Source organism: Monodon monoceros, unplaced genomic scaffold, assembly GCF_005190385.1.
Source record: "Monodon monoceros isolate NGI ecotype Baffin Bay Population unplaced genomic scaffold, NGI_Narwhal_1 Super_Scaffold_16, whole genome shotgun sequence".
NCBI lineage: Eukaryota > Metazoa > Chordata > Mammalia > Artiodactyla > Monodontidae > Monodon > Monodon monoceros.
The window spans coordinates 69595905-69622616 of record NW_021703772.1 but is presented as its reverse complement, the minus strand read 5'-3'; the positions used below and the strand labels follow the sequence as shown (position 1 = coordinate 69622616).

Here is a 26712-nt window from a genome sequence, read left to right as displayed (position 1 = left end):
ACGAGACCTGCCCACACATTACGTTATATATTCTTAGGTTAGCTGAAGAGACTGTAGAAAACACTGTTTCTTTCAGTAACAAGAAATATGGCAATGGTTCTTTAGACTAGGCAGCATGCAAGTTGAGGACCCTAGGAACAGTCTTGCATGCCAGGAATAATGACATCAGCCAAAGGTCATGTGTTTCTGGAGCCTGATTTAGACCAGCCAAGCTACTGCTAAGTTATTGAAAGAGAGAAAGCAATGAGGCTCCAGGGCCTTCCCTGTTTTCTGTCTTCAGTTCCCATTTGGTCAGGAAAGTCACCTAGCCCTTCATCTCTACACAACTTAAAATTCCAGTTCTGGAATTAGAGCCAATAATTCTAACATTTTTAAATGGCCCCAAATAGTCCTCTAAACTTGAATATTCCTAATTAACCCACTTGAAAATAAATGCATTAAACAGGAGCTATAATCTGGAGATAACTATGTTTATTTTTTGGTACATGGAAAAAGGTTAACTATAACATTATTGAAAACTAAACCAGGACATTTCAGTGCTACATAAGATTATCTTCATCCCAAAGATATACTCTTAAAACATTATATATGAAGAAATGAATGTATGAAGCGTTACCATCCTTTGGGGGAGGGTGGAATATTGTCATTGTAAGAAGAAATCTGAGGCCTAAAACAAAAAGCACTCCTGTGTTTTGGTCCATAGAGAAAGATATCTTCTACTGTCTATTTCCAAGTCTCAAAGTACTGTCTTCGGACCAGCAAAATCAGCATCACCTGGAAACTTGTTAGATGTGTTACTTGGGCCCTGCTCCAAACCGACAGAATCAGACTCTGGAGGTGCGGCCCAGTAATCTGTATTTTTAATAACCCCTCCAGGTGATTCTGATATAAACTAAAGTTTGAAAACCACTGCCCTAAATACATCTCTCATTCCTTTCTAACAGAGCATTCTGGGAATGTAATTTCAACAATGAAAACGATTACATTACCCATATGTTTGTCCTTGTAAGATTTAGATTATTTAAAAAAAAATCTTCTTGGAAAATAACCATGTTTTACATTGAGTGACATGAGGGAGGTTATTGTTAGCATTTAAATTACTTTGTGGTATAAGACTCATTAATTACTTATGTTCTCGGTAGCTGATGCTTTATTGAAAAGACCTGTGCTAGCATTAATAAATGCAAACAAAGTGGAAGGTTCTGAGGTTAATGAGATAGTGAACCATTAATCTCTGTTTCTTCTTTAATGTAAAGTGGAGACTCATCAGGTTCACTTTGTATATTTTACATTTATCCTGCCAGGAAGAACAAAGTATGCTGGCTATGGAAGATGAGGGCACAGTACAACTCCCATTGGAGGGGCACTATAGGTAAGATATAAATGTAAGAACACACCAATATGTGTACTGGAATGTGTTGTTATACACTCTACTGAAGAATTTCGTATGTGTGGATTACTATAGAGGCTTGTTGACGTTATGTTAGAGTAGAAAGAACTGAAACTAGGTGTTAGATTACCCTGTCCCAGTACTAAGTTCTGCCGCTAGACGCTGACTATAGCCAAGTTGCTTAAAATGAAGCGAGGCAGGGAGCTGTTGTCTGAAGTCTTCTCCTATTTTATAGTGAATACGAAAGCTCTCTTTCATATTCTGTGAAAGTAGTACCTGAAGACAGGTCAAGATTCAATTCTGGGATAAGTGAGCTAGGTATTTATTGAATTCATCACATGTAAATTAACTCGGGGAAAAACAGCGTTTACCCCTTCAAAAAGACACTTCCAAAGAGATAAGCCATTTCCTGAATTGAAGGATTCAGTGATACCAGTCGTTTTAGGAAATACTTATGTCACTCTCCATAAAGAAGATTGTGCTAATCTTCTTTATGCACAAAGACAGAGCAAAAAGAGAAAAAAGCAGACTCCTCTGAGTTATAATAAAACTTTTGAAAGTATTTGGCAAAAAATTATGTATATGATCTCAAAGTGCTTAAGGATAATGTAGGGCCATACCAGTAAAAAAGCATAGAAGACGTTTGTCTGAGGAGGAGATTTTTCATAGTGTTAAAAAATAGGAGTGGATCTTCAGGGCCTGACTGTAAGACCATATTCCCTAGATTTAAAAAATATAATTATCATCTACCACTTAAGAGTGAGCACAAGTCTAGAAGGCATTTTTCCTTTCTTTCTCTCTCTTTCTTGTTTGTTTTTTTTTTTTACAATATTTAAAATTTAAAATCCTGTTGATTGTTTAGTTGAATCAGCATATTCCCAACTTTATTCTATAGAAATCTACCTAGCCTCTTGTGGTACCCCTCTTAAAAGGATTTTGTGGTTTAATTAGTCTGAAAAATGTTCCATACCACATTTTAATTTAGAGATTCACAATGCACGTTGGCACATTAAAGGCTCTAGTACTGGCATTAAAAAAAAAAAAGTTTAACTTTGTTGTATCCAGCATTTTCTAAACTCTTTTGCTCACAAGAGTCTTTTTCACATAATATCACGAAAAACTTATATTCTACATGATGCTCTTTTGGAAACTAGTTGATTTCATGCTTTGAGTTACCAAGGGCTGGATGAATTAGAGGTATTAAAGAACACATGTCCAGATTGGGCAAGGAAGGAGCCTGTGAGACCTGTTTTGCTTCAGACTCTCAGTGTTCCTCTTAAAAATTGAATTTGTTGCCCTCTTGTGAATGTCCACAATGAGCGGCATGTGAGGTCAGCTTAGAATTTCTGTAGAACATGACTTCTTCCACAGCAGAGAATCTTTTCTTACGTGTGGTAAGAAGAGCGCTGATTTCTCACCCAGTGAAACTTTCTTTGACTTGGCCTGTGTTTTATCTCTGTTGATATTTGGTTGCCTTTCTAGCCCTGGGAATGTTTTAGAGAGTTCTGAATGGCACCTATAATTGGTGCAGTTTTAAAATGTAAAAACTGCATGCAGCACAGTGCAGGCCCTGATATTACAGGCTCCCCCAGTCATTTGGACAAACCTCTGTCAAATACACAGGCTGCCTTCATTTATTCAATGAATATTTATTGAGTGGATACCAAGTGCCAGGCTCTGTCTAGGTCGTGGGGGAACAGCAGTGGACCAATGGGCAAGAATCCTTGTTCTCGTGAAGCTTATATTCAGGTAGAGTAGAGGTGGGGGGAGACAGGAAATAAACAAATGAACAAGTCATGTAATACAGTATTTCAAATGGTGAAAAGTGCAACAAAATCTTAAAGCAAAAAAGAGGGATGAGGTTGCTCTGAGACGATGGAAACAGAAATTTTAAATGGAGCAGTCAGCAAAGACCTATCTGAGCAGGTGACATTTGAACTAAGGAAGGAAAGGGTTATACCACGTAAAGGAACGTTATAGGCAGAGGGAAGAGCAAGTACAAGGCCCTGAGGGAGCAGAAAGCCTGTAGTGTCCCAGGACAGTCAGGAGGCCATTGCATTGTGGCTGGAGAGGAAGGAGCCAGGGGTGTAATAGCAGAAGGTGAAGTTAGAGGGTAAGGGTAGGGACAGGGCCTTACAGCCCATCCACTGGGCTTTTACTTTGAGTGGGTGGGAGCCACTGTCAAGTCTGAGCAGAGGGGTGAAGAGCTCTGCTGGGCTATGAATGTAGAGGCAAGAGGCCCAGCAATGAACATGCAGAACCTAAACTCTGTCATTTGAAATGGATTAGGAAAACTGCACCCCAAACCAGTTTCTATATAACTAGAATCTTTCATTTAGATTTTTATTCTTCATAGTTTTTTGGGAGAGAACTATTTAATACTTAACTTTTAATTATCAAAAATACTGTACAGAGGCATAAGACTGTCCTATACTTAGCGTCTATCGCTAGATAACTGCAGTTTCTTATTTAATGTTTATTGTTTCATTTTGGGTAAACTCCTATCTAGAGATGATCCATCTGTGATCAATATTTCTGATGAAATGTCAAAGACTGCCTTGTGGAGGAACCTTCTGATTACTGGCGATAACTCAAAAGATAAGGAGTCAAGCTTTCCTTCTAAAAGGTTTGAATTCTAAAATAATGTGGATTTATAATGATCCCAGTCATTGAATGACATGAATCCGTTAAAAGAATAGCATTGGTCTCCATTGAACTTAGATCTAAAACCTTTCAGAAAATTCTTTTAAAAAGTGGATAGAAATCGCAATTATCACATTTGTTGGTATGTTTTCAACATCTCCCTTTCAAAATTAAAGCTCGCTCCAAAACTATGACAGTGGGGAGAAATGGTGCTATAAATGAGTCCCAATGCAGAACATTTTTGGACATTCATTTTAGCACACTCTTTTGCAGTAGGATTTTAGTGTATTCCCTCATCACCCACTTCTCAGGACCCCCTTAGATGTCTGACCACGTTTTTCATTCTCCTGTTGTCCTTTGTAAAACCCATATGGCACATGCAATGGTAATTTTGTACTTAGATTATTTCCAGTCCCTTATTCCAACCCCCTGAAAAACCTTCCCTAACCTTTTTACCCCAAAACTTTCAGTTCCAGAAAGTTTTATCCACTTTTTCTTCTCTGTATGCAAACATTACAAACAACTCCTGCAGTTGTGGATGATAGTTTTAAATGCATGAGGTGGGAAGAGTGTGTCCTTAAATATCAAGAGTCATCGCAGGATTTCCAACTGCATTTTCCAGAATTTATAAATAAGAGTTCAAACCATCCAGTCTTCTTAGATGTTGATCTGAAGAAAATCTCTGTATTATGCCGATATTTCTTCTTATTAAAGAGTGATTGAGGGATTTGGGACGGTGTTTAATTATTAATTTCCTTTATTTTCATGACCTTAAATTAACTTTTTCTACTTAATTTTTATATTACATTTTTGTCATAAGCTCCCCTTCCTAATCACTCTAGAAGCTGATTCCCCAAAGGTAAGACCCTTTCCCTCAAACCTATTCCTTGGTTGCATTTCCTTTTGTTAAATGGTGTCTTCTAGAAACCTGGTCAGCCTATGTTCTTTGTGCGAGTTTTGGGGAGGCAAAAGGCGTGGAGAGTCTTGGGTTTAGATCCAGTGTAACATTGAGTGTTTACAGTGTTCCTATAACCACTCAGCTCTTTAAGAGGGTTTGAAACTTGAGTAAACATTTTTCCCCACGTGACTTATACAAATGCATCATATATAAATCAACAAACCTCTTAGAACTGTATTTAATAATAACATCAAATTTCTATATTTGAAAAAGAAAATTTATCCCTTGAATTAAGAAATTGCGAAGCTGGGAACTTCCATTTATGCACCACCATGCTTCCAAAACTGCAAGCTTTATCTTCATGAGAACTATCTGGAAACATGGGTTAGAAAAAGAGGCAATATTAGACTTAGAGGATATCTCTTATGGATGGTTTTTGTCACCCCAAAATGGCATGCTGCTTCAGTGTCATATCTATCTTAAACAGCATAAACAACACCAGCAGTAGATGTGCAGAGAGTCTAGGAGTCTTCACCCCATAAAGCTGGGGGATTACTTCATGTTCTCTCTCTCTTTCCCTCCTTCTCCCTCTTCTCCCCCTCTCCCTCTCTTTCTCTCCTTCGAATACCTCCACCGCTTGCTCCAAAAGGAGGTTAATGTAAGTTACTCAACAGGCTCTCTCAAAGACTTTTGGTTGATATTTTCTGTCTTTTAACAAGGCTTTAAAATCTTCATGTATTTCTTTGCTTGGCTCAAGCAGAAGTAATATTTTATTCTAAAACGTGCTTTATCTTCTTTTCCCAAAGATCCCTGCCACAGTCTGATAGAGTCATCCTCACAGTAGCTCTGATTTGCTAGACGTCTTGGAAGAAAATCAGTCATGAGAAGGGCAGTTTCTCAAACCTATTGAAATATATGCTTGTGGACCCTTTCTCATTAAAAATATGGCATTTCTCTGATTTTTAAAAAAGTGAACTCTAGGTTTACGAGCTCAAAATAAAATGCCAGCCATGGGAATATGTGTAGAATTTGAGACAATCAGACTTAGAGATTGCTTTTCTTCCTGTACTCTACAGATCCATAGTGAAAACTCTTTCTCTATTTTTCTTTGGTTCAAGCAACAGTTTTATGTCATGATATTTTAGGTACTCCTTAAAGTAAATAAGTCAAGTGATGCTTTTCACCAGAAAAACTCAATTGTTTAAAATATGTGTCAGATTACTTCTCACAGTAGACTAATTCTAGTGAACAATGTAGTGTGCCTAAAAGCAGATGCAATTTTAAATAGATCACCCTTTATATTTTCATATAACCACTTTTTTCTTATTCTTTGAACCTATGTTCCCACTAACATGAGATTCAAAACTATTGTGGAATGAAAGTTTACCCAGTTTTCTTTACTTTTAAGTGTGATAAAATCTGTAGCTTTCCACGGGAAAAATATCTCTCGGTTAGTCTTTCTTCTTCATAACAGAGGAAACTGGCAGAAAGAATGTGGCTTCCAGAAATCCTAAAACCACCAATACTAACAAGAGCAATACTCTCCCCAAGCCACTGCTTTCTCTTGGTATCTGTTGAAGGCATTGAAGTGTGATGACCAGGAACTGTAAAAATGCTATACCTGCTAGCGTGTCCGTTGGCAAAAAATGCCCTAAAGACCAGGTTCTCAGGGTCTCTCTCTCAAGACCTCAGATGGCTTCCCAGCAGTCTCTGACACCCCACCCCTAGGTGTTTTCATCTTATCCCCCGCTATAGGCCCTAATGCCTATCAGAGAAGCCTAGATACCTTTTCTGAGTGGAATTTGGAATAGCAGTTATATTTTCTCCATTATTTCATTCGCTTTATGTTGTCCAAATAAATTTACCCAGCTTAGGGCTTCCCTGGTGGCGCAGTGGTTGGGGGTCCGCCTGCCGATGCAGGGGACACGGGTTCGTGCCCCGGTCCGGGAAGATCCCACATGCCGCGGAGCGGCTGGACCCGTGAGCCATGGCTGCTGAGCCTGCGCGTCCGGAGCCTGTGCTCCGCAACGGGAGAGGCCACAGCAGTGAGAGGCCCGCGTACCGCAAAGGAAAAAATAAAAAATAAAAAATTTACCCAGCTTAACTGAAAGAAGGATCTAAGAACTGACTGCAGGCTTTACCACATCTGCAGGATGTCTAATTTGATCCTAGTTCAACAGCACTATACATGCATGGGACAAGCTCCTCCACAGCTTATTTAAATGAATTGACAGAAATAGGTCACATTAAAAACCACATCGCATCAGAGTAGGTGAGCAACTGCTGTGATACGCTGACACCCAAGACCAGCATTTCTTGGGCAGGTATTTGGCAGCACTTGGCTTTGCCTTGGTGGCAGAGGCTAGGGTCAAGGGACTCTGCCCCTGCTCTCCTGTCCCCACACCCCCGCCCCCTTCCATGCTGGATGCTTCTTTGCTCTAATTTCCTAGGCCTCAGCCCTCTCATGACTGCTGGGTAAATGTTGTGTATATCAACTACTATGGTGTCATTGACAAATAACAGTTTCATAGAGTGCCTGGCAGCATGAAGGTAGTGGGTCACATTTTGCCCTCTCTTGAAATATTACTTCTTTATGTTTTGTCTCATCCATCTTGTGTCCCTTGGTCCTTACAAAGTACCTGGTGTATAATAGATATGCAATATTTGTTTATTGTAGTAGCAAGTAATAGATATGATATACATTTAAGAAATATATATTGATATAATATATTGATTACAATGGAAGTTTAGAATTGATTGGCATCCTGAAAATGAATGTAACAGGGAATAAAGAGAGTAATAGCCATACACTGAGAAGATTCAAGTCAGTAATATTTTTTCATAGACGTCTTGAGCTGGTTATAAAATTTCTGCTTCACTGCTGCAACCTGATCTGATACCAGAACCACTGGTTTTAAAGAGGGGGGAAAAAAAGCCCCATTATTTAATTGGTTATTGTTTTGGAACTAAACAACCAGTATGACCAAAGTAGAACATCAGGAGGAAGCATGTCTGTGAATGATACTGACTTTCTGAATCGCTTTTTTTTTTTCACTGCCTGGTGGCTAATAGTGTCACTGGGAATTTGCTCACTCATGGAAAGGTTATGGAGCATTGTGCACACAGGAACTGTGCATGTGTAGAGACCAGTATGTCTCCGTCCCCACAGTCTCCTACAGATAGAATGTGCTTTTCTATCTTTCAAAAGTTAGAGCTCATTGGAATTGAGACTACCAGCCTCAGAAATCTGACATTCAAGCTACAAGAAAACTTAGAGGCCATTTAGTCCAAAACTAATGTACAGATGAGGAAACCAAGCCCCAGAGAAATTAAACAACTAGTCCAGGGTCACACAGCTCATTCTTAGCTTCCTGAAGCTGAATGTCATCTTCCGACTCCAAGACCAGGGCTTCCTCCACCTGCCGCCGCTGCCTTTTCTCATTGGCTTTGTTTGGCAGAAGACACTGGGAGCCAGGTAGCACCCAGGGAAAAAATTTGGAAAGTACCGTAGCAGACACTTGTCATCTGAAAGGAACTTAAAGTAGAAGAAAGTGAGTCATGCAGATAGAGGAGTTAAAAATACAGTTAAGCCTCTCAACACATCATGTGCACACTGTTATGTCTTCTCATGGAAGGAGAACAGAAAAGAGGAAAAGTCGCTTTGCTCTGACCTGTAAGTACTGTGTGCTGAGAAGTGTGGCAGGCACAAACCCGGGTGCCGTCGACACCCGCTCACACCAGCTCTCAGTGCTGGCGGCGCGCCAGAGATGGCAGAAGCTCCGGCACTTCTTACCTGATGGCGCCGGGTGGTGGTGACAACTGAGAAGGGCTGTTTCTAGCTTGAATTGGAGGAAAAACAATTTAAAAAACACACTCTTAGAATGTGTCTAAGTTATTGACCACTACGAAAGCTGCACAGGAGGTCCTGTAGGAAAAAGGGGGCTTTAACTGTCCCTTTCCTATTTGGAGAAGAGTTATATAAAACCAAGGGTTTCCCCACCATCAACTATTTCATAGTTATATTAAGAGCCAAAGCTAACAGTAAAAATGTGTGGGTTCTTGCAGTTCAGGGCGCCAGCGGCCGGGTGTGGGTTGCCCTCGAGTCGGCAGCAGCAGGGGCCCGGGAGGGGCTTCAGCGTTCGTCTTGGCCCGCGCCAGACGTGGCCGGGAGGGAGCAGAGCTGCCCCGCGGGAGCATGCCTGTACTCTTGGTGTGAGCTTCATGCATGTACTCTTGGTGTGAGCTTCATGCGTGTCAGCGCATTATTTGAATTTCGCGTGAAAATTGTCAATGAGAGTAGGAAAAGTGAACATCGGAAAAATATTTTAAAAAAAATGATAGAGTCACATTACCAGTTTGCCCATTGATTAATTAATTGGAGAACAGTTAAAACAGAAGCCACTTGGGAATGAGTTTATTCTGGAAGGAGTGGGGTGAAACATGCTTCCTCTGATGGACAGGAGGAGGGTTTGTCTGTGAAGAGAGGGCACAGGTGTTTGGAGGGCAGTGTGCGGGGTGACCGGGTCCTCCCGACCAGCAGAAGCGTGTCTGTCCTCTGGACGATAACGCAGTTCTCACCAAAGATCAGAATCCAGTCTGTGCACAAAGGATGCGCCACTTGCAGCCGGGCCCAGAAATACCTACTGCGACATCCATCTTGTTTATGTCATTCATAGTGTCAGTGCTATCTTAAGACAGGGGCATGAATGGCATTTTCAACAATCATCAGTGATTCATTTGCACAAATGAGGACCATGGTATTAATCTTGCATGCTTTGGGTACTGTTCTTAAAAATGTCTGGTTTTTGTTTTTTAGTTTTTGTTTCTTGAATTTCCCTTTTTCTGCAGTTCTTGGTTTCTGTCTCACTGAGTGCAGAGGATTTTAATTGCTGCTATCTATCTATGCTTTGCAGCATGAAAGAGCAATGCCTAAGGGCCCTTGTGGTGCTTTGGGGTTGATGGGTTTTGTGTCTGAACCAGCAGACCTCCCAGTAGCCATGCTGGATTGAAATAATACATTTCTCCTTTTTCCTCTGTAGCATTGAAAGCCGAAAAGAGAAGAAAGCTGACTCAGGGAAAGGTGTTGACAGGGAGACTTGTCTATGACTTGATCTTCAATTTATTTTTTACATATATATGAGAGGAGTGCCACAATTATTCATAAAACTGCTTTGATCATGTATTATAAATTCTGTCTTTCATCCCAAACCCACCTTCATACTGTAAGTAGTGCAATATTCGTTTCATTTCTGTGTTTAAACTTCTGAACGGTGAGACACCCTTGTGAGCATATACAATAGCTAATGCAAGAATCTCTGTTCCTTGCTGTATTTTAGACATTTGTAAACACTAGATTCTCGTTGTCAGTTTTACGAGAGCAATAGCTTTCTTAAAGAGATAAGTCATATTACCTAGTTTGTATTTTCCTACTTAGAGACCTGAAGATACCTGATAATTTCATTTAGAAGAATTTTGAAAGGTAGTCTTACTTCTTTTTATTTTTTATAGCTTAGCATTAGTGACTTATTTCAAAAGACCCAAATCGAAAAGTTAGTTTGAAAGCATTTTTAATAATTGTATTTATGCATTTCCTTGATTTAATATGATACATTTAATACTTAAGAATTTGTATGTAACTAAAACTTAAAGTCATTTTGAAAAATATATGTGGAAACCTATTCACAACTTGTTTAAACGAATCAGATACTAATGCAAAGAGTCAAGTAGTATTTGCTTAATATTCAGGCTGTGATTACATGATCAAATACTAGGCTTGTATGAAATGCTTTAGAAAAACTTTGTAGGTTTTGTGAGATTTTCAATATAAACCTTTATCAGAAATATGCTGTTAAATTTACCTCCCATTGACCACAAGTGTTTTCCAAATAAACCTATTATATACATACTTGTGGAATGCCACATGGTGAGTTATTGTACATGAAATTCCACTCCTGTACAGTTATTCCACTGCTAAAGGTCATGAACTGCTTAATGCGGCTCTGAATCATGTTCTAATGTTAGACTGATAGGTCTCCAATTGTCATTTTTTCTTCTGCAGAGCTCTTTTCCACATTTTAATTAAATGCATGCTGTAGAAAAATAATCTTTTAAATGAAAATTTCAGATTCTGTTTGAGAAGCTTCTGTAGATATTTCAGTCTATATGAAATAATCCATCTTTACTAAGTTTATACAAGAGGAAGGAAAGTTAAGAATTTTTGAGCGTTACTAAAAATACAGTATTTTATTTCACTTCAAGTGAATGTGAATTAATAAAGATGAAATCTCATAGTGCTCTTGTTTCCTAAGAATTACCAATGATCAGCAGCCTTATAATCGTCTGTGTCCGGTTTTACAATAATTCAGAGCCCTGTGGCTTTTCCAAACTATGAATAAATATTCTGAGTATAAGTGTACATGAAAAGTGAAAAAAAAAAACCCAAAACAAATCCTCTTGTGATTACGCTTATGAAGGAAATAAACAACAAAGCCTCCACTGGGTTCAACATTTTGATGCCTTCTGTAAAATTCCCCTCACAATCTTTCAAGGAGCCATTCCATTTATGGAACATAACACTAAAAAATATAAGAAGAGTTTGTAGTTAATGAAGTCTGTGTTTATAAACGCCAAGGAAAAATACAGAAACTTTACATGCCAAATGCATTGCCTTTGTGTATTTTATAATACAGATACTACATGTAACCATTCCCATTGTTTTATGACTTAGACTAGCTGTACATGCCAGTCAGTCCCAAAAGCAGCCTCCTAGTGTTTTAATATATTAATAATTGTTCTGTTTAAAATGATCATAGTGAATTAAAACCTTCACATGATCACCTATTTGAATAAGCACTCATATCCAATGAAATTCTGTATTTCTGTGTATTTTTATAGTCATTTTGTTCTTGTGTGAATTTTAATGCTATCCCTATGTTAATCTTAATATTTTGAAATCATATAAAATATAAGAAAAATGTAGTGTTATATATTTCCTCCTAATTTCAGATTCCTGGTCAAAATTACTGAATATCTTGAATGTAATTTATTGCAAAGTTTAAGTAATGTGTAAATGTGACTAGGATATTGTGTTTTTCACAACTAAGAAATGTTATGTGGAAATAAATATTTATCCTAACTAATTTCCTTGCAAATTTTAAATTGTGATGCAAAGTGTTTTGTCTTTTTTTCCTTATCAATGTAGAACATTTTGATTGAACGTAATATTTAAATTTAGACACACCCCTGATGTTAAGCAAACTTGGTGATGTAGACGTTTCAAGAGTATTCAAACAATTTGAACTGTATGAACAAACTATGATGAGAGCTATATTAGGATGTACCTCTTCAGTTTCCCGGAGAGCAGTGACTTAGATACAGATGACATTGTACCCATGACTAGTAAAAGCTTCTAAGATCCTTAGTAGGATTTCCCATTATTAGAACTCCTTAGGCTTCGGTTTTTACCCCTCATGGGAAAAGCATTTTCTAAAATTTGTCTCCTCCCTGTTTGTTACAGTAGATCAGACGGGACCAGTATTCTTTTGTAGCCATCTAGCAATATGTTATGGAGGTAACTGCATTCAGAACTGTAATGTACTGGTTAGTATTCTCCTCTTGACTCATGAGCTTACTTTGTAATTGCTATCACTTAACAGCCTTCAGTATTGGGAAGTTTCTCCTAAATATAATTTGAGTATCTCCTTGGTGTAGTTTAGCCTTGTAGAAAGTCTCCACTGATGATTCACTAGCAACTTGTATTTCAATACAATCCCTAAATCTTTTAGGATTTTTCTTGGCTTTTAAAAGTGTGGCTCATTATTTTTTTAACCTACACTGATCTACCTCTGTTTCTATTGAAATTTAGCCTCTTTGCTTCTAGGTGTGGGACTATTTTACTACAATTGCAATATTGCTCTCCAAATTTTCCAATATATCTCTCTTGTATATTCATACAATGAAATGAGATTACAACCAGTTGAACATTTTATGAGAGTAATTTGGGTAATATGATGATTCTCTAACTATCTACTTTGAAAGTCTGCTTGTAGTCAGTCCCCTTGGAGAAGCCCAATATTCAAGGCTTACTCGTAATACTTTTAGAGAGCTCTTTCGGTGTTTTCCTTAGAAAACTGTAGCTCATGGACACAGCTGTCACTTCATTACAGTTTCTATTGGTGTAATGGCCACTACTTTTTGTGCTGGAACTTTGAAAATAGGACTGTGAGCCTCGCTTCTAAGGGCAGGGTAGACACATACCTGTAACATAATGTGATGTGTACTGAGTTGGTTGTATGATGAAAGTGAGTAACTCAAGGATGGAATTTTGAGCAGGGCTAAGTTTGAAGAAAATGTTATATAAGAGGTAGCGAATGAATTAGGATGGATATGGGGAAGGAAACCTACTCCAAGAACTGCAAAGATCTCAAACATGTCAGTATTGAAAAAATAAAATAGAAAGTAAATATATGTGGTATAACAGGAGCCTGACATATGTGATGTATGACATATTTTAAATCCAGCAGAGAGCCCAATATGGTGGAGTGTTAGGAGTGTGGTCGGGACCTGTATGAAAAGGTAGGAATACAAGTTGGAGACATTATAAATGATGTTAAATTTTATGTTAGGGTATTTCAACTTTATCCATTAAGAGTTTTGAGTAATGGAGAGGCATGCATTTTGGGAAACATTAGTCTGGCAGCACGGTAGAAAACATAGTGGGGGGAAAGTGAAATTATTTCCTTAGGGATCCTGTACTCAGGATGACTCTCAGAGACTCAAACCAAGCTCTCATTGAGTGGTCTATAAACTTTTATTATGATTGAAACAAAACAGGCTCAAGCGTATTCTGTAGGTACTTAATAAGTAACTATAGGCACAAGAACTTTATGATAAATCCTTTCACATAGAGCATTCCTTTATATAATGTTTTGGTTTGTATTTTTCAAAAATGTTCAGAAAAACATGGTATCAGCAGTAATCCTGAGATGATTAAAGAAATCTAAGTGTAGTACAAAATTCAGCCAATGGCTGGCTCATATGAGTCCAGAAACCACCCTCCCCCTGCTCACCTTTTCATCCCACTTATCTCATCCATCCATAGACTTAGCTTTAGATCTAGGTACTTTTACCTTCAAGTGTGTGTAGAGTCATAGATTTCTTCCATTTGTTTATAAGCTCCTTAAAGGTAAGGATAGTGTTTTATCCCTTCTTTGTAACTCTCCGGAGCCAAGTTCTTTCTGTGCTTTGCTGTTTATTCAGCCAGCAAAGGCTATAGACAGAATCATAAGTAAAATATATCGAAGATGTGGCCTCTCAGTTTATTAAGAATCATTAAGGATCCAGAAAGGATTCTCACTGACATGGCAGCATCGGAACAAAAGCAAAAGTTTACTGAGCACCTTCATATGCCCAAAACCTGCGGACACAAGACGCCCAAGGGGAGAACTGGTGTAACCCATGGAATCATCAAACCAGGCATGGTGTATAAACCTCCACAGCAATGCAACAGGTATGGGAGGTAGGTATTTTGGTATCTCTTTCAAATTAAGTAACTGAGGTTCAAAGAGGCTAAGTAATGTTCTTTAAAACGTTTCGCACTGTGAGTGTCGATGCTGAGATTCTAACCCACGTCCGCCTAGCCTCGGCTGGAGTGCACTGGCTGTCCAGCAGGAGGCAAGATGTGGCCACCTTCCTCCTTGACCAGGCAGTCATTCTGGCTCATGCAACCAGAATTGGGTTGAGTAATATTTCTTCTCAGTATGCTACATTTTCTTTGTCACTCATCTTTCTGTGATTAACACTAGAAACCAAACCTACTCAATGAAATAGTATTTTTGCTCGCAAGTCACAAATATCATGACTTTGGATAGGAGAAACTAATTGGAACAATTAGAGTTTTTGTTGTTTGATGGGTCACACTTTTCACCATACATGTGTTTTAAATAATCTGACAAACTTGGGGTGACTGCTCAGATGAAAGATTATTTAGAATAAGAATTTTGACTGAGTTTGCTGGAGTTCAATTCCAGAAAAGACACCCTTCTCAATTTGGCAGTAAGAAAATTATCTTTCTTTTTATTAATTCAAAGCCTTGAGTTTAAATGTTAATATTGTCACAGAAAGGTGACATTCAGAGAGATGATACATTTCTACTGAGCATGACATTGGTCTTATTAATCCCATGCTCTGAGCTTTTCTTAACGATAGTGACGTTATGCTTTATTACCCACATTCATCTCTCATTCTCAACCATCCGTGTCCCTCAGACGTCCTGAATACACACTCCAGATCTTTCAGGATGTATGTAATACTGTTCTCGGACACTGCTGTCACAAAGTTGGAAGAACAAAATTCTCTTACTTTACTCTGAAAAAAACCTTCTTCTGTTTTGGTGTTGTTTTTCATTTAGAGCTTATTGAATCTTAAATATTGTACAAATCTAATAGTTTTATAAATTGGAATTCTCACATCAACTTAGAGCAAAAGCAACAAATGCCAAGTGGTGAAACTACTAGCCTCAGTGACCACCTGTGAATATAAAACACTCAGAATGACATACAGCCTGATGTGATCATTGATCTTCGTGGTGGTGGCCTTGAGTCATCACGATGCATTGAATTATGGTCTATGCCGGTTATTTAAGAAAGCATGGAGATATGTAATCATTTCTGGCAAGATTTCCAATTTTAAAAAGTTCGAAAATAATTTATAAAGTGATTTTCTAAAAATCTTAATCAAAACTTTAAAAAGAAACACTGTATCCATAGAAGGGATGTGACAATTTCTCCCTTCCTTTGGCGCGTGTGTTCCTGGGCACCAGTGCACTCTAACAGGTTGTTTACGAAAGGATCTTAGCATCCAGGTGCCTGGTGAGGCTGTGACAGTCAAAGGCAGGCAAGTCTGCACATCTTACTGGTATGACTAGTTCCTGTGTGTTTCAAACCTACCCTCAGACTAAGTCTATCTCGAATTTGTCAATTTAACTTCCTTCCTCAATAAACTAATTTAAAACTCTTACTGGAGAGTAAAACTTGTCCTATGAGGGTCAGATGAAATTTACTTTAACTTCAGTCACATCATCACCATTTGCAACCCTCATTATGTGAAAAATACGTGCTGGGATTTTTTTATTACCTCTGGGCTCCAGAGGAAACATTGGGCATGTTTTGAAACTAAAGAAACAATAAATTCATACAGTTTTGACATTGTACAATAGTTGTACAGTATCAGATATTATATAATCCTCTTAATATCTGTATAGTATCTGATATTGTACAACATCTACTGTTGTAAAATTGTCTTATTAATATCTGAACAATACCTGATATTGCACAGTGTCTGGTTTCAATTAAGATAAAAGGAGAATTTTTACTTAATTTGCTTTATGATTACTAATTCAATCCACGATGTGAACATATGACCTATGATTACTCTTTCTGGATATAGAACTCCGCAAAGATTGGTCCAGCTACTCACAATGATTGCACTCTATTATTAGAATTATGACAAGAGCCCTATAGGGTTTGAAGCTTGGCTTATGGTTCCAATGAATGAATGATATTTGAGACTTAATTAAGGCTTATGTTCCAATGAATGAATGATATTTTGAGACTTAATTACTCAATGCCATGCGCTGAAAATTCAGCTGAAACAATTTCACAATCTTCTGTTCATTCCTATGCATGACTCACCAGTCTCATGTTGAATTGATAGATTTTTTTCCAATTCTTCCATTTTTAGATTTTTATGCTGTAACGCATTGTGTCTGGGACAACTTTTTCCAGCTATGTTTGAAACTATGTTTGAGTTCATAAAATCAATTTTTAAAAATAAGGCCATTTTGCAAATAATTGAACAAAAATATTGTGTGTCCTCAGTTATCTCAGCATCTTAAATGCATGGTTTCATTAATATAGTTATGTCAACCAAAAATAATTAAACACTTAAGTTGTTGACTTTTTTTTTTTTTTAACTTCTACTGAGCCATCTGGGCTACCAAGATGATACTGTCGAGATTATCTGATATTATGAGCCTCATCGTAGTTCCCCGGAATAAAATGATATAGTATGTATTATATAAATAACCCAAACTATTTTGAGTTGACTTTTCAAAAGCTTATATATATGTATGATAACAGTAATTGTATATGTATTAGATAAAATCGCTATGAATTGCTTAATTTAACACATTTCTATGTATCTATTTCTTACAAAAACTGAACCCTCTCCATGTTTACGAGGCAGTTTGGGATAACAAGCAAAATAAACAAGAGCCTTTCTGAGTAAGCGTGTCCATATGCCAGTGCAGTTTAGGTCTGATTCAAGACACAGAACTCATTACCTCTGAAAAAATGAAGGCACATTTATTACTGACCAGGAGAAATTCCACCGTATGTAGAATGGGAATCATATTACACACATTTGTAGCTAATTTTCAATTTTTAAAAACAAGTCCAAGGAAGTTAAAATATTCTTTTAATTAGATGCTCAAAGAAATGAAATAAGAAAAACTGATGCAAAGACTCCTTCAAGTTAGGATTTGCAATACAAATATTTTCATCTCTTAACAGGGCAAGCTGATGTGTTCACATCTCCGTTCCAAGCTGCCTCTCTCACTAGGAAACATCAGTATTTTTAAAGCACATTTACAATGCTTTCCCATCACCCTTGCTGTGTTTTTGTAGCACCTATAGCCATAACTGGCACCTGGGGGCCCTGCATTGTTGGCAGTTTCTCTCTCATTTCTTTGGAGTCTATTCAACTGCTGTGGTTTTATTCAGAAGTCAGTGCTTTTGCATATATGATTTCCTGAGACTGTTTGAATAGTCTTTCTCAGAAAACTGTGCCAGTCTGGCTGTGAACAGCTCTTCGAGGAGCTGATAGCAGCCTGGTTGGGTCAGCAGGCTTGGACTGGGGTTCACAGCCTCGCCCTGCCAGCTTCTCTCCCTACCCCCTCTTTTCTTAGCCCTGCCTCAGTGATATCACGGCCCACATCCTGCCACTCCTTCCAAGAAGAGAACAAGTCTAGTCCAGTTAGAAAAAAATGCTGCCCAGGGAACCTCTGCAAAGCTCCCATAAAAACAATTATTATTTGTTGTTTCACTAACTGATATGGAAGTGATTTTAAATAATAAACAAAACCAGACTGAATAATTCAAACTTCCGTAAGGTTGCAAAGACAGAAGTCCCTACTTCGGGTTATAGATATGAAATTTGGGAACACAGGTAACTTTACATTTCTTGATTTGAGTGTACTTTTTTAACATCGTCATCTTGATGGTGCAGTTTTGAGATAATGAGAGCAAAAGTGGCTTTTCAGAAGCTTTAAATGGCATGCTGTTCCAAGGTGCTAAGGTAGAGAGAAGCATTGCTTTAGGAAGTGGCTCATGTGGGTGTATATGTGTTGGTGGGCTGTACTGCTGGCGATCCCATGGTCTTCATCTGTATACCACTGGAGGGAGAAGAAGAAAGGTCAGAATCAGGAAGTCAGTTGTCTTTTTTTTTTTTTTTTTTTAAACCCAAGTGAGTTCTCATTAGCATACATGGAACAACACAGGATGTTTTAATCCTTCAATCAGTTTATAAACTGACATGTGATCAAAGAGGTTTCTCATTTCCTCCTAGAGCTTTTCCAGGGCATGTAGTTCTGTCCTGCAGGAGTCTCTGATCGTCCTTTGCAGGTGCTGAGACAACTCACTGTGAATTTGGCTTCACTGCATAGTGCTTTAAGGATATGCACAGTTAAAATATCCAAGTCCATTTTCAAATTTGACTCAAAGGACACTTAGAAACACATCATGCATAGGAGGGAATGTTTATCCTGTAAAGCCCACTTTAATTAAGTGTTATCAACTGTTAAATTTCTCCTACACTGCAGTAAGATAAACTATTAAAATAAATGAGTTTTTAGAAAGCAATTTTTCCTAATATATATCAATAAGGCACTAGAAAAAATCTATTTCAGTATTCCATATATATTTTTAGCATAACATATGAAGTCAAAAGTCAAATGTATTATTTGCAAACACTTTTTCACTGGAATTTCACTGGAATCTCTTATCTGCATGTCTGACATTTATGTAGGATGAGTTGATGACCTGAGGCAAAAATTTATCAACTCATCCCACCACGTGAAACAAGTGGGAAGTCACTGCCAGGCAAACATATATTATGGAGACATAAATTAACTTTGATAAATGGCTTAATGTATCACGTCTTTTCTTTGAACAGTGGAAGGATACACCCCAACCTCATAAGAATCTAACCCCCAAAATATATGCCAGGTTTTGTGGTATCAAATGACTGTCCCAGTTTTACACAGTAGGTGCTGTTTGAACTGAGCACGGAGCAAAATGTGTATGTTAAAAGAGAGTGAGGGAAAGCAGGCTTTTTAAGCTAATACAGACAAGAAAGGACTTAACACAAACATATCTAGCGCAACACACACACATATATAATCTTTGTTTCTTCTTAATCTGAAAAGGTCTAGTGCATAAAATGAATTTGACTTAATACCTAGAAACATCCTCTGAATAGGCAACAACAGCTCTAGCCATTTCCGACTTAATAAAACCAGCCTAATTGTTTATAACCTGTGGTGTTCAACAAAAGATAACATGGAAGTTGCAAAAACTGAAGCGCACTGATTACTGATACCCCACTGTTGTTAGAAGGGCTAGTAACACATACTAGAGATGGATTTGCATATTTGACCTGAGCTACTATCATGCTGGTTTCACTTTAGAATTACTCTGCCGTGTGGATAAGTGGATAATCTTATCACTGGCTAAGTAATTACTTTTTAATCAAAATAGGGAGAGACGGGACAATCACAGGACTAGGGTTTTGACCCTCTCAGGATATGCAATATTGTGCTTCTCAACCCCCAACTGTATGATATTGAACATGACTCTCTTTATGACTCAAGGATATCACTTCTTCAACTCCTCATTGGAAAAATGACTCCTTTTGCTTCCGTGCCCCGTCTCCCGGAACCTCTGTGAGGATAAGTAGTTCCAAGAGGGGAACCAGACCCCACCAGGAAGTTCCCTCCCCTTGCAGGAAGTTTTGCTATACCATTGACTGGAAATCCACTCCAGCATCCACCAGGGCTTTGGAGATCTGAGCTGACTGCTGAAAGTGAACGTTATCTGCAGGGAGAGAAAGGAAACATAAAGTAACTAAAAGCCCGCTCCACTTTTCTGGTAGGAAGGGTGGGAAAGGCACAAGAAGAAAGGGACTGTTTGAAGTTCTAGGATTCAGCATCCCATTTAGGCCAAGACAAGTGAGTTGTGGAAAAGCAACACTGTTTTATTGAAGTAAATGTAACAGTCTTGCCCCTCATGCTTTTGTTTTGTCAGTAGTGAAATTGCAAACCTGTCTGTGATACTAAAAAGTCTAATTAACTGAAACTCACCATCTGCTGTTCCATGAATAAGGAGGTACTCAACTTGTTTAAAATTTTCAGCTCTGCTCATGACTGTTGAATTCTGGAATTGGGAAAAAGAATGTCATTATTCAAAAAAAGATCTGCCATAAACTGATTTTTCACTTCAGTTTACAAAATAAAATGTTTTCAGCTGGGGCCCCCTTTGATACAAAATATAGCAAACCGATATTCAAGCAAATGCTGTCTCCATGCATGGCAGAATGTACAGCATGCCCTGTCCCTGTGAGACAGGACCGGAAAGGGAGGATGCCACATCTTCCCTGCACATGCAGAAGAGGGCATCTGCCCCCCCAGGCTGCATGCGAAACCCCTTGAGTCCCAGATCCCAGATTGGCTGTGTCCTATGCATTAGCACAGGGCAGAGTCTCATATTAGCAATGTATGTTCCATGGGCTTATGCTGTAGTTCAGCCAAAAAGTGTATTGCCATGGCAACCATGTGTCACATGGTGCCATACATGCTACATTTCAAAGAGCCTGTACATAGCATTTGCAACTAAACATACTCTGCAATATGTCATATGAACTTTGGTCCACATTGCTAGGCTCTGAATGAGAAGCAAGTATTACCTTTTTTGGAACAGATGTTTAAAACCTAGGCAAATGTAACATATGGGAGGGGAAAGGGGTGAAAAAGATCAAGTATGGCCTTAGAAAATCAGTGGGTGGTTGTTGTCTGCCTCATTCTGCATTGGGGAAAGTGCTGCTTTTGGATCAAGCCAGGGAATTAGAAACAACTGGGAGGTCAGCTTTTTGAAGGCTGTTTCATGACCTTGGACAGGTAGGACTTCTAGAATGAAGGTGGAGTCTTTGGTGGAAAAGCTTTGAAAGTATAGAACTAGTCATCTGGTCTTAATTTGGAGATGTTTGCAGAGTTGCGATGAAGGTAAGACTGTCATAGACATTGTAGCAACTTTGGGAAGGGGTGAGCGGGACTCTGCTTCTGTTGTTGGGCAGAGGAAGGGCCGGTAGCCTCCCTATGGGTTTAAAATCAGCCAGCTTATCCTGCAGCATCTTGGTGAATCAAAGTCAACTTTATGAGAGGCAAGGTTTGTGTTTTACAGATATCTTTGTAGCTAACATCAGCTTAATATTTTGATGGGAACCCTGAAGGTCTGGCTGGAAGGGGATGGGGCTAAGGTCCGAACGTTTGTATTCTAGCCCCAGCTTCAACATCAGAGAGCTGTGCACCTAGAGACATGCTGCTGAGTGCTGTTTTCTTTGAAATCGGAGGAAGATTAACTCTTCTTGCTCTCACTGAAATAGAAATCAAGAGACATGGCTTTTTTTAAGGTTAAATTATGGTGATGTGAGGATGGTGTGACACAGTGTTTCTGGAAAAAACACATTCTGTCTACAACTTTCAGGACAAAGTCACCCAACATATCTGTGTTGACTGAGGTGATCAAGGTGATCTTTTCCTGGAAAGCTTAGAGCAAAGGCCCTCCCACTCCTGTGCAGGCTGGGTCCCACTTGTCCTGACCATATGGCATTTCTGACCCAAATTGAGAATTTACCCACGAACTTTCAGAATAAACGCCCAGGACTCATTAAAAGTCGCACTTCTGTTTTACTTTAAGAAACGTGTTATCTGGTGAGATGTCCCAGATGAATCCATCCATCCATCCCAACATTATACTCCATTCTTCCATCCATTCATTCATTTTTTCAAGTCGATCAATATTGATTTGTCATATACCCAACTAAACAATAAGATCCATGAGAAGAGGAATTTATATTGTTCATTACTCTATCCTGAGCATTTAACAGAGAGCTAAATATCAATTCAAGGAATAAACCAAAGAAATGTAGGCACTTATATTGTACTCTTCACTACATTCGGTCCTAGTCTTGCAGAGGCAAGTGGGAACAGCTAGGGGAGGTGGAATAAAATATTCTCATTCTGAAATTTACCAAGATATGTTTTGCCCACTTTCAATCCATACACCATGCCATTAGTAATAAGAGCTGATACTTATTGTGTACTCCGTGCCGGTCACCCTGCTAAGCATCTTAAAGGACTTATGAAAGCACTGTTCTATTTAATCCCCATGACATTCGTGCAAGATAGGTCTATAGCAACCCCACTTCTACACAGAGACAATAAAGTACACCAGGTTACATCAGGAAGAAGTCGGAGCTGGACACAAAGTCTGATGGCAGAACCCCTTTTACCTCCTATGCTGCACTGAGTCTCCACTAAACTTCCAAGCTGCTCACGATGTGGTCTTCCAGCAAAGATACAGGGAGAAAGAAATTGTTACTGAACTGTTCTGGGATTTGCAGTACACAAACACACTGGGTGTTCTTTGCCCCCTGCGTTCTCATGCCTTCTTAGAGTGAATTCATTGGAAGAGATCTGGCTCGCACAGACCTTCGAGACTTGTGAGGCGTTTTGGACTGTGTGGTTGATGCAGAGCCTAATGAAGCAACAGAACCCTGAGCGATGTCCTGCCCTGGAGAGAGGAAAGGGTCAAAATCAATCTCCCAAAAGGCCAGTGTAGGATTCAAAGCTGGCGACAGCAGAGGCTGGGGCTGAGCCACCAACGGTGAACATTGCCAGTCTGAGCCCAGACCCGGCGCCCTCATCCGGGTCCTCCTGCACCATCCTTTCTGCGGCTACACGGCTGTCTCCTCCACCTTGTTTCTCCCCACAAGAAACCCAGCTCTTCGCGTGCCAAAGACAGTCAACTTTAGCACCTAGACGTGGCCCAAATATCCAGCTGTGTCACCTCCCCTCCCCTCCAAAAGCCTCTCGGGCCTTCCTTGCGTGGCAGAGTGCACAGCAAAAGCTGCTCCACGACCTCCCTGAGCCATGAGACTGAGAAATGTCGCTGAAACATAGAGTAATAGTTAGGAGACATATAAATACGCAGGACAGTTAGCAAGGAATGTGATAACTACTGGAGTTTGGACCAAAACAGTTTCTGGCTGCCTTTTTTTTCTTAAATGGAGTGAATACAGGCTGAAAGAAGACAATTTTTATAAACAAGTAAAACCCTGAGCCTAAGATAAATGTTGTGATGTACACACTGTAGCTGTGATGAACTAGACATGGTGAGAAATGCAACATACTGAGAAAAAGACGAAAACTGTGATAAAAGTGTCATGATGCAAATTGTTTTACATTAACAATATTACACTACAAAGAAAGAAAGACAAATACTTTAATGCAGCAAGGGAAAAATAAAACAAAAGCTTCCCCTGCAACCACAAGATAAGTGTGTCATTTCCAATGCACACGTCCCCCTGCTCGCTGGGAGTTGCGTCAAGAGGGACCTCGCAGTGCACGGGAAGCCAGGCAGCCTCAGGCACGCACCCATTTCAGGGCTCGCAGGCTCCTGAGAACATTTTGCCCTCCTAGAAAGATGCAGCTGTGTCACCTTGCCTCTGGAACCACCGATCATTCCCTACTAGACTGAGCATCCTGGCTTCTCAATAGAGAGAGACTCTTGACAGTCCGGCACACTTTAACCCATGAAAGACAGCCAAAGTCAGTGAAAGAAATGCATGCACTACGTTAAGGGAGAATTAATGACCAGAAATAATTCAATTGTGCTATTTCAACCCACCAAAACAGGATAATCCCCATTTGCCTATCGATGGAAACAGAAATAAAAAAGGAAATGGATGACTAAGTTAGAAGCCGAATAGTCTGTCACCAGCTCCTAAAAAGGAAGTTCAGAGTGATAAATGGGCAAGGATGCAATGGTGGTGCAGTTGGCACTCTCCCGAGGCTAGAAACTTCCGGAGAGCCCCGCTGCCAGCAACAGCCTGGCAAAGTGAAGTGGGAAGGATGGGTCCAGTGGCAGCGCTGATCCACGGCATCTCTGCGAGGAGCTTTTCCTTCAAGCCCCAAGAAGAACCATCTGTAGCTGCTCATTGGATCGTGCTGGTTCCTCAGTTACCTTCCAGCAAATAAATCTTTGTATTTTTGAAATAAAAGAGAGAGCTGATAAGAGTGGGGAAGTACTGTGAGAAACAGAAGGTCTGACAATTTCTAAGCTACCCCTTGCGCCATCCAGGAACCATACGGACAATTTGCTTCCTGAGAATAATGGTGGCAGCCTCCATGTTTTTGTAAGCTTATTTCATGGCAGGCATAGGTGTCTCGTTTAATCCTTTCAATAATCCCATGAGGTAGCTCTGATTCTCCCCATTACTCAGATGAGGAAACAGAGGTTCAGAGAGGTTTAGTAACCTCTCCTAGCTAATAGGTGGTGGAAACAGAATTTTAGCACAGGTCAAACTCAAAAGTCCGTGCCTCTTAACATCATATTCTAGTGTCCCTTCACTTCGCAGCCAAACAACGCACTGTCATTTCCAAGCTCTGGTAGAGAAAGCAAACAGCCACAGGTGTAATGGACACCCTATTACTTCAGTGAGACAGTACCCCGAGTGTACTGACTCGCTCTGTGCATTCTTCCACTTGTGACCGAAGCCTCGTAAATAATATTAAGTGAGGCTGTTCGGGGAAGCACCATTAATGCCACAACAGAGGCCACAGAAAATTTTTAAGGAAAAATTAATTCAACCCACCACATCAGATGTTTTACTTGTCCGTATCCATCAAACAACTGTACAGGTGAGATGCCAAGGAAAGAGCTCCCATCCGCCTACAGGGGGCCCTACCTCAGGCCTCACCCAGCAACACTGGCTTCTTTAAAGATCACACAGCAGTCAACATTTTATCAGCACTCAACAAACAAGTTAAGGTTTGGCTTAAATCTGAAGGTCTCTCTCCCTTTGGCATATTCTAGGATAATAGAACAAATGTCAAATCAGTACAAGATGGCATATTTACAAAATTGCACCCTGTTTTGCATAACCTAACGATGCAGCAGTTCTTAAGGATTGAACATTTCAAATCTGCTAGCAGAAGACTGCCAAATCTATGACTGTTTCATACACTTGCCAAAAGCCTATCAAATTCTGAGCAAAATGCAAAATAAATCTCCTCTACAAGTTAAATCAGTCCCTTCTGTGTGTTCCAGGCTGCCCTCTTCTCCTGGCAACGAGGCTCAGGACTTGGGCCCCGTTTCTCTTGCCCTTGATCTGACGCTGCTCTCTGGAAGTCCATTCCCTCCCTGGTCTCCCATCCTGCCTTATTAGCCACCATGTGGCCTGCTCCTCCCACATCCCTGCTCTGTGTTATCCCTCGGTTCACCCAACCTGCTTCACAGATCCCCAGAAAACCAGCTCTGCTTGCTGCCACTCGTGTGTCTACTGTGCTCCCCTGCCTTGTCGGTCCCTCTGGCAGCCTGTGGAGAGCACCTACGCTATTTCCCTGCATCTCCCAGAAGTCTTCCTTAACTGGCTCCAGATAAGTGCCCTCTCCCTTTCCTACCCCTCAGTAGCTACATCTTATATAACTTTTTGTGCCTCCGTTTCTGGGTCAATAAAATGGAGATAATTAGAGCACTTATCTCAGAGAATCTGAGGGAGAACTGAGCCTAATAACCCATGGAAAGAGCTTAGAACAGTGTCTGGCCATAGAAGCAACCACTTACTAAGTGAATTAAAAAAATGAATGAAATAAATGAAACCAGATCCCCCCCTGGTTGAGAGGAGTGGGGGGAGGTGAAACCCTAACTTCTCAGCCACTTCCCTTCCCTCCCTACATGCTCAGAAGGCACAGAATTCCTGGGGCTCCAGAGTCACAATTTGGAACTACTAGTCTTTTCCATACATACCGGGCACTTTGTCATGTTCAAGTTCATGCTTTATTACTACTCTCTTTTGTTTTTTTTTAAATTTATTTATTATTATTAATTTTTTGGCTGTGTTTGGTCTTCGTTTCTGTGCGAGGGCTTTCTCTAGTTGCGGCAAGTGGGGGCCACTCTTCATCGCGGTGTGCGGGCCTCTCACTGTTGTGGCCTCTCTTGCGGAGCACAGGCTCCAGACGCGCAGGCTCAGTAGTTGTGGCTCACAGGCCCAGTTGCTCCACGGCATGTGGGATCTTCCCAGAGCAGGGCTTGAACCCATGTCCCCTGCATTGGCAGGCAGATTCTCAACCACTGCGCCACCAGGGAAACCCTATTACTACTCTTTTATTTCTCTTCAAAAATTTTGCCTGTATGTTTTGTCTCACCAACAAGGTAATCAACTTCTGAATAACTAAAACACCAGGCACCTTGAATGGGTGAATGAAAGTCTACCAGGTGTTAATATTTTTTTTTACAGGTTTGACTAAAAGACCTGTGATTGACCATGGAGAGACCATTCATCAATGCTAGTCAGGAACCCACTCCTCGAGGTGGGACCACAGTTGCTATCTGCTTATCGCTATTGGGGGTGAGGGTTGTCTCATTGTCTATCTGATTCTTTTGCTCAA

General features: G+C 39.8%; 2 protein-coding genes across 20 annotated transcripts in view; one reads left to right on the top strand and one right to left on the bottom strand.

Annotated features, from left to right (window-relative positions):
- The window catches only part of SLC4A10 (solute carrier family 4 member 10), a 301395-nt gene extending 289300 nt beyond the window's left edge, over positions 1-12095 (top strand). For 7 of the 16 annotated variants that reach the window (XM_029224936.1, XM_029224935.1, XM_029224929.1 and 4 more), the window contains 4 exons: positions 1305-1372; positions 3900-4016; positions 4854-4892; positions 9971-12082. In XM_029224936.1, coding sequence (XP_029080769.1) covers positions 1305-1372; positions 3900-4016; positions 4854-4866 — 198 coding nt within the window. In that variant the 3' untranslated portion in view covers positions 4867-4892; positions 9971-12082. Of the gene's footprint in view, positions 1-1304; positions 1373-3899; positions 4017-4853; positions 4893-9970 lie in introns of all 16 variants that reach the window. The other 9 variants (XM_029224930.1, XM_029224940.1, XM_029224939.1 and 6 more) reach the window with 4 other exon arrangements.
- Positions 12096-17272: 5177 nt separating this feature from the next.
- DPP4 (dipeptidyl peptidase 4) overlaps positions 17273-26712 on the bottom strand; it is a 77798-nt gene continuing 68358 nt past the window's right edge. For 2 of the 4 annotated variants that reach the window (XM_029224651.1, XM_029224652.1), the window contains exons 24-26: positions 20347-20419; positions 20007-20080; positions 17273-18381 (exon numbers count right to left, since the gene is read on the bottom strand). In XM_029224651.1, coding sequence (XP_029080484.1) covers positions 18280-18381; positions 20007-20080; positions 20347-20419 — 249 coding nt within the window. In that variant the 3' untranslated portion in view covers positions 17273-18279. Of the gene's footprint in view, positions 18382-20006; positions 20081-20346; positions 20420-22752; positions 22835-26712 lie in introns of those variants that run through there. The other 2 variants (XR_003793838.1, XR_003793839.1) reach the window with 2 other exon arrangements.